Source organism: Acanthisitta chloris, unplaced genomic scaffold, assembly GCF_000695815.1.
Source record: "Acanthisitta chloris isolate BGI_N310 unplaced genomic scaffold, ASM69581v1 scaffold353, whole genome shotgun sequence".
Classification (NCBI taxonomy): Eukaryota; Metazoa; Chordata; class Aves; order Passeriformes; family Acanthisittidae; genus Acanthisitta; species Acanthisitta chloris.
Window position 1 is genome coordinate 26526 of NW_008664102.1, and position 7979 is coordinate 34504.

General features: G+C 45.8%; 1 protein-coding gene across 1 annotated transcript in view; it reads right to left on the reverse strand.

The window, feature by feature from the left end:
* LOC103798898 (voltage-dependent N-type calcium channel subunit alpha-1B-like) overlaps positions 1-7979 on the reverse strand; it is a gene marked incomplete at both ends in the record, with an annotated part of 44807 nt that overhangs the window by 22702 nt on the left and 14126 nt on the right. Inside the window, 2 exons of the mRNA XM_009071182.1 lie at positions 2553-2684; positions 6202-6352. Coding sequence (XP_009069430.1) covers positions 2553-2684; positions 6202-6352 — 283 coding nt within the window. The remainder of the gene's footprint in view (positions 1-2552; positions 2685-6201; positions 6353-7979) is intronic.

The following is a 7979-nucleotide window of genomic DNA, read 5'->3' on the forward strand; positions in this document are numbered from 1 at the left end:
CTTCCTTTTGAATGTTTTTCCCCAGAAAAGTTTACAGAAAGTTGGGTTTTGTAACAAAACCAAAGGTGATATTGCAAATATGATGTAAATACACGTTAAGTCTATGTTTAAAGTGTTATATAGATAACACAGGTAGAACAACACTTGTGGGTTTTAGCCATGCAGCATCTTTCATTGATTGAGGAGTTCAAACTATGGAACAAACAGTGTAATTCCTTTGTCATTTCCTTGGGGCAATCAAAGAAGAGACATTGAGGGTGGTGATCGATGAGGGACCAAGTTCAGCCCAAATAAGAGGATCACATAGGTTGGAAAAGACCTCTAAGATCAGAAAACCCAGAAAGATCTTAGATCAAAATGATTAAAAGATCAGTTCTGGCCTTAAACTGGGAATGGATTTCAGATGACTTTTAAATTGTGGAAATGTTAGTCCCACTTAGGAAAATGGAAGTGATTTCAGTGGAACTATTCACACGTGGCCAACACACTCTGCCAACAGCAATAACTTCCCCCCAGAGCAAAAAGGGAACAAGGTTAGAAAAAAACAGAATCAGGATCTTAATATGTGACATATTCTGCACAAACAGCTCGAGAAGGGGAAAGGTTTGGCCCCTGAGTGACTCACAGAATGTGATGTCTCTGCTCAGAGTTAATAGAGCAAGAAATCTGTAAACTTGTGCCTCTTCTGGGTGGAAAGTTCCTGCACACAGAAACATTAAAACCCCACACTGATACTAATTTTTTCCCTTGCAGGTGTGTTACTCCTCCCACAGATGCTAATCAGAGCCAAGGCTAGTTTTTAAGGAGTGAACAGGCACTCCCAAGTTTTCAGTCTCATTGAGATTTTCTAGTGGTAAGAGATAGGACTGGAGTGGAAAAAGAGGGGGGAAAGCTATTTATTGCCTGCCAAATCCCCACAAAGGATTTGTCTGTGTTACAGAGCACGTGGGAATGAAAATCTGCTTGGAGATTACTAGTATGTGTGCAGGCTGGTAGCAGGGATGGCTTTGAGCTAGTTCAAACCACTCACAGTTCAGAGAAGTGCAGGAATTTTGGAACAGGTTTACATTTAAAGTTAGCCTAAATCATTTTCACTGAGATTTTTAAAGCAGTTTAATTGCATCCTAGCAGGGAGTTGGAGATGCTGATTATACAAACACTTTCTGCATCTGTCTCTGCTGAAGGCAAACAAAAGAAAAAAGGGAAGGATTGGAGGAGCTGGAGGCAGAACAAATCCAGAGGAGATTCATTGCAGAGCAAGTCATGGGGAGGAAAATAGATACAAAATTAGTAGAGCTTTAAATTAAAATAAAGGTCTCTCAACAGGCAAATTCCCAAGCTGCAGAATAGCATGGAAATGACTGTGACCTGTGACAGAGCATCTAAAAAGGAAAATAACAGTCACCAGGGCTGATGTGCTGCAGCTTTCAATGCATAAACCCAATGTATTAAATCAGTCTTGCTCTGGAAGTGATCACAAGTCAGGGCCATTCCCTCTTCATCAGTGGCTCTGGGATCTTTCCAGCCCCTGTGCCACTTCTCTGCTGCTAAGATCCCTAAGCCCAGAGTGCAGCTTTCCCTGTGAGTATCTTTGAATAAGAAATACAAAGAGATAAAGCCACAAACTAAACCCCTCACTATGCAGTGTGTGAGAACCATTCCCTCCTCTAACACACACACACATCAGGAACACGTTATCAGAGGCTCACTGAAAACTGAAATGCTTCCAGACTTCAGCTGATTGCATTTTCTTCTGCTTATTTCACACATCTTATGTTTCAGCTGCAAGTCTGAAAGCTGAAAGATTATTTAGAAGAGCAAAGTTCCCTTGTGCTGTTTGATGTCATTAGAAGGAGCTTTCCAAGATCAAAACATTGGGTTTAATGAGAAATGGCTGTTTAAAACATCACATGTTTTCAGCCAACCTCCCTTACACTGAGGAACATCACATCACTCCCAGCTGGGGAGTGGGTGGGTGAAGGCAGGTGATGGAGTCTGAGCCTGCAGCACTTGACTCAGATGTGACACATCATCTCCTGTGGCCTTAGGTCTCTGCACAGGATTTGGGACATCATTAAAGTGGTTCTCAATCAGAAAAATGCTGCACAAATGAGGTGTGACAAGGTGTAGCCTCTCCCACTACCTAAAAGTGCTGCCAATAGCAAGGGATTGGGGTATTTTTATCTCCAAACTGGAATGTAGAAATCAAAGGCAACGGTAAAGCTAAACAGTTTTTCTTCTTGGCCGTTTAGCCAAGATCATTTGGATCTTCCCCATTAATCTCTGGCTGTGTGGGGAGAAGGGTGCAATTTGCTTCCATGATTTGTTGGTTTCTGCCTATTGGAAGGAAATGCCCTTGTAATGACATCAGGTTTGTTCATCTCCAGTGCACAGGGAATTGGAACTGGAGCATTTACCACCATGTTACCTCCAGCCTTGGAGTCCTTTTCCTTCCGGAGCTGTACTCACATGAAATTAGGCTCTGTGTGTGTAGGTACAGTATTTCTACCCAGAGTGTGTCCTTGTGTCCCCACATCAGTGTCAGAGGGTACATACCAGGCAGCAGGGTCGTACTCAGCCCACACACGCACAAACTCATCCAAGTGATGGGGCCCAAGGATGGAAGAGTCTCTTGTCAGGTATTCAAAATTGTCCATGATCACAGCCACAAACAGGTTCAGCATCTGCAAGGGGGAAGCAAGAATGCAGTTAGGGAAGGGGAAAGGAAGAAGGGGAAAGGGGAAAGAAAGGGGAAAGGGGAAGGAAAGGGAAAGAAAAGGGGAAAGAAAGGCGAAGGAAAGGAGAAAGAGAGGGAAAAGAAAGGGGAAAGAAAGGGGAAATGGGAAAGAAAGGGGAAGGAAAGGAGAAAGAAAGGGGAAAGAAAGGAGAAAGAAAAGAGAAAGGGGAAAGAAAAGAGAAAGGGGAAAGAAAGGGGAAAGGGGAAAGACAAAGGGGAGAGGAGAAAGGGGAGAGGAGAAAGGGGAGAAAGAAAAGGGGAAAGGGGAGAAGGGAAAGTGGAGAAGGAAAAGGGGAAAGAGGAAAGGGGAGAAAGGAAAGGGGAGAGGGGAGAGGAGAAAGAGGATAGGGGAAAGGAGAAAGGAAAAGCTGGGAAGGGAGTGGACATGATTCCCTTAACCACATGTGTAGTTTCTACAAGAAGCAGCCTCACCCCAGAGGATAAACTCTCCAAAGGAGCCATGGGTCCCTGAGGATGCTGCCACTGCCTCCTCCTCCCCTGCACACTGCAAGTCACTTCCAGCTCTGCAGTACACAGCAGGTTTGACTGTGGAGTTTGTCCAAGCCCCAGTCCCTGATGCTGCTCTCCAGCACGACCCACCCCAGAGCCCAGCTGGCTCAGCACCTCTCCCTGCCCCATCTGCACCCTACACCAGCACAGAGCAGCACATGGGCTGCAGTGGCTGCTTCACCAACCAGGCAATGGGAACTCTTCCAGCATTTTCATATCAAGGCACATCAGGACCAGAACAGCTAGAAGAAAACCCATTCTTCAGCCTGAATGTCCCATTTTAGACTCCTAACAATTCAAACCTTCAAAGATGCCCAGAAAGATGAGGGGCAGGACACACAAAAGGCTCCTGTCCCTAATGGCTGTTAACACAGAGCCCAGCAAACACTTCTGGCGTATAAAGGTTCTCCTCTTATTAAAGTCAATGGAAGAATCATAAGGATTTCAATGGGAAAAGATCAAGCTGCAGCCAGGCAGAATACAAGAGCAGGAGAGCACACAGGAATGGATGTTCCTGTGCTCCTTTTTACCTTTGCAGGAGGCTGAGCTGCTGCTGTCAGTGCTGCTCCTGGGCCCCACGCTGGGCAAGGAGGGCTGTGGCCAAGCAGTTTGGCAGCACAATTAAACTGAATGTGGATATCATTAAAAGGAAATCAGGCAGTGGAATCTGGGGCTTGTGCAGCATTAAAGAATTCATAGTCCTGTGTGATCTGGAGGGAGGAAGGTCTTGGCTCTTGCTGGGACACACAATCCATCAGTACAGACAAGCACAGGCTATAATGAATCACCATATCACCCCCAAAGGCTCATCAGGGACTTCCTAGACCTTTAGTCCATCTATTTTTTGAGGATCCACCCCAGCAGTGATGTGTGTGAAGTCCCTCCTGTGGTCCAGTGCTGGCCAGCTCGAATGTGGCCTCAAAAAACTCTGCTGGCTTTGGGGAGCTGAGATGGAACTTCATGTCACCTCACTCCCTGTGTGCTTGTAGGGCTCCTATGCTGCAGCCCAGACAAACCCCAGGATCTTGTTGTGCTGCACCAGGCAGTACTTGATAGGGATGTCCAAACCAGCTCTCAACAAGCTGTTCAAGCTGCAAGTACTATCACCATATCAGGAGTGCTCACTTGTGTCCTGCAGGTACTCCACATGTGGCACAGTGGCCCCAGAGCATCACAAGACAGCAAAATTTCTGAGAGTTTGCCCCTTGACCCCACTGCTCCCAGTTCCAGCCATGGCTTGGTACAGTTTCCTTTTGCTTGCATCCAGCTGTTTCTAAAGTTCCTGTATATACTTAACTTTCTGTTTCTATTTTTCCAGATAAATTTCAACTTATCCTTTTCAACATCAATTTCAATCTACATTTTTCTCCTGGAAACTACAGGAGGAAAATTATATCAAGCTGCACATCCACCAAGAGCCAAACCCACCATTTAAAACCAAATGCACCATCCAATTCCTTCCTAACCTATGGCATAGCATCGAAGAAACCATAAACCTGTGCCCTCCTGGCAAGGCTGAGGCTCTGCAATGCTTTAATTGCTCAGGGGAACCAGATGTTCACTGCAATGAAGTGCTGAATGCAGTTTAAGAGATGAGTGACAGCCCTGTCCCATAGCAGATCAGCTGCTTGGCTTGCCATTGCTTACTTTTGGAGGCTTTACTGCTCACAAAGGCTCTCCTCTCTCTTGGTCCATTTTCCTGGGGTTTTCCAAGAGCACTAACTCAGGGATAAAGCTCACACAGAGCTGGTTTTGCACAGATGTGCTGCAGCCTCCAATTCTGCTACTGCATTTAGGGTGGGAAAGCTGATACAGCCAGGGAGACTCTAGGGGAGATGTGCTGTTGTTGTTGTTGTTGTTTTAAATAAAAGTCTTCAGGAACAATAATACACTTGGAAAATAACTCTGAAAATATCTGAGGTTGGGTCAGGCATTTGTGCAAGGCTTTAAAATAGTGCTGTAGCTTCACTGAGGAGTCAGCAAATGGAGCATTAACTCTGTATAAGCTTTCAGGGCTTCAAGTTTTTCAATATATGCAGATGAAATAATGCATGGGGTGTCAAAGGGGCAACAGCAGTTAGACAAAGGAGCTCAGTAAGGACCACTGAAGTTGGTCTATCTATGTCTAGCATCAAACTGCTACATGTCCCTCCTTTTGCTGGTGAAAGGGCTCTGCTGATAGCAGGAATTAGCTGCACAAAGCACCCAATCTGAGATTTGAAAGCAAACTCATGGAACTGAACATTGGCTTATTCAGCTTTTTGGTACATTCCGGAGCTGTGACTTTCATCTCCTCCTGCCTGAAGTTTAATTGGGTCTCTGTCCCTGGTTTTCCATTCCTCTGTCCCAGTGCTGCAGGAAAGTGAACCAAGCCCCAGGAGCAGAGAGATGTTTAGGGATGCAAGTGGTCAGGAGGACACTGATACCTCTTAAAGCTCATCCCCAACCCTGTACAATGGTCATGAGCACAAACCAAGTACAGCAGCTCTGAGTCCTTTCACATCTAAAGCTTTTTCTGGCAGAAGAAAGTGATTATTGCATTTATTTGATAAACAAACCCAAACACAAGGCAGCAAATGAGTATGACACTCCCAGCTGCCTGCTGCAAGTGCTTCTGAACTGGTGCCATCCTAGCCATGCTCACCCTGCCCTCCCCAATCTCCTTCTTCAAAGGAATGTGTTACAAATTGTGACAAAACCGATTAATGCTTAATTCCAAATATTAGACCCCCCTGTGAGGGAAAAGATAAACCCCTTCCATTGAAACTAATGACTAAATGATCTCTTTGAGGATTAAAGGGATTTTATCACCAGGATGGTAAATGGGGTTTAGTGAAGCTGTGTAAACTACAATGAGGGAGAAGGAGGAGGCAAAGGGGTGAAGAGGGAAGGGATGGGGGGTGGGGGGAACCACTCCAACACCTCCACTTTGGAAAGGATTGGGACCAACTTACCAGGAAGGAACACAGAAAGATGAAGGAGACGAAGTAGAAATAGGCAAAATCACTGCCACACTCCTTTTTGGTGAGGCCAGAGAGTGGGTCACAGGCTCTGTTGCTCAGGCATGACAGCATGATCTCGTGCCAGGCTTCCCCCGTGGCACTCCTGTGGATGTTAGGGCACAGGGTGAGCTTATCCACCCCCTCCACATTGCACACCCAAGGGGGACAGCCACCTTGCAGTATTACTGTGCCTAATTAACTCAATTAATTAGGTGGAAGGTTGTGTCCAGGTGGAGAGACTATATTTACACTGGGAATTGGAGCTACCAGCCTGCTGGCAGGAGAGAGAAAGGAGTAAGAACATTTCCTTCTGTCACAGTGGGGTAAAAGAAACTGGACAGGCTTAGGAAGGCTTAAAGCTTTATTGCTTTTATGGAGAATAAAAGCAGATTGATTTTAACATGTCCGGTGCAAAGCTAAGAAAACAGAGTTTAGACTGTTGTCTTTTGAAGCAGCCAACACTTCTGTCCTGGTGCTGGCCCTAAAGCCAAAGGAGATGATGGGAAATAAAACCAGGGTTCTTCACTTTCAGGAGATAAATCCCAGGATGGTCTGATTAGTTGTAGTGACTTGGGTCCCCTTTTCATGACATTCCAGGATGGTCTGGTTAGTTGAGTGACTTGGGTCCCCTTTTCATGACAATCTCTGGGTGTTCTTCACCATTTCCCTCCTCCCCCTCTAACTTCTACTACTGAGAGAAAAAAACAACTAAAAGGAAAAACTTTGGAGCCCCAGAGGGTTTAGCCTGAAAATAAATCACTTGCAGTGAGCACACAGGGTTTCAAAGCTGTGGGGTATTCAGATATGCTTTATCTGACTTCCTACTTCCCTCAAATGGGGAGAAATACCAGGTTGATGTGCTTTGGATCCCCACACCAGCACACAAACCTTCCTCCTGGTCTTTGAGAAAACTCAGTGCTCCATGTACACTGAAATAACTTCCAGGCTACTCTGAATTGTACAGGAGATTCCCCCATTGGTGGTGGCTGAGTCCTGTGGTCTCATTCCCTTGTGCAGCAACCTGCTCCCCATCCTGCTGCCTCTGCCCCTCAGTCCCACTGTGGTGTCCAGGACAGACTGTGAAGGAACCACGAGGTCTGGACATGAGACTGAGTAATCATCCAGTTTTATTAACATTCAGAGTTTTGAGCTGTGATTATTGAGCTAGAAAGGGCTAATTTCCTTTCCATCTGGCTTCACAGAAACTATGGAAACCAAATCCCAGGCAAGGGATCCAGTTACAAGCATCACATAATCCTCAGAGCTGAGGCTCAGTGTGGCTGCAGGCACTGCTGGGGCCAGAGCTGGTGCTAACCATGGGGTCTCCACACCCTACAGCAGATAAGAGACATCCCCCTAAGCTGCCCCAGTTGGAGCAGGGCCTGCACTTCGACTGGTCTGAAAATGAAAAGCTGCCAATTTAACTAGTTTGCATTTGAAAATGCTTCCTTTCCAGGCAGAGTGAGCCCAGAAGGAAACACTTTCAGTCTGAGACAGAGGTGGGGTTGGTGTATGAGGTGTTAACTTGGTGGTAATGCAAAAATGACCAATTGAAGGGATTGTCACTTTAAAAAGAAAAGAAATCAAGCTTCATGACAGACAACCCATAGATCAGTTCTACAGGGAGGTTCTGTCCTATATTAAGCTTCTGCCTGAGTTGTCATGGGATGTCACAGCACTGGGTGACACTTTGTGGAGATGATGATGTGTTGAATCAGATTTTTGAAGAG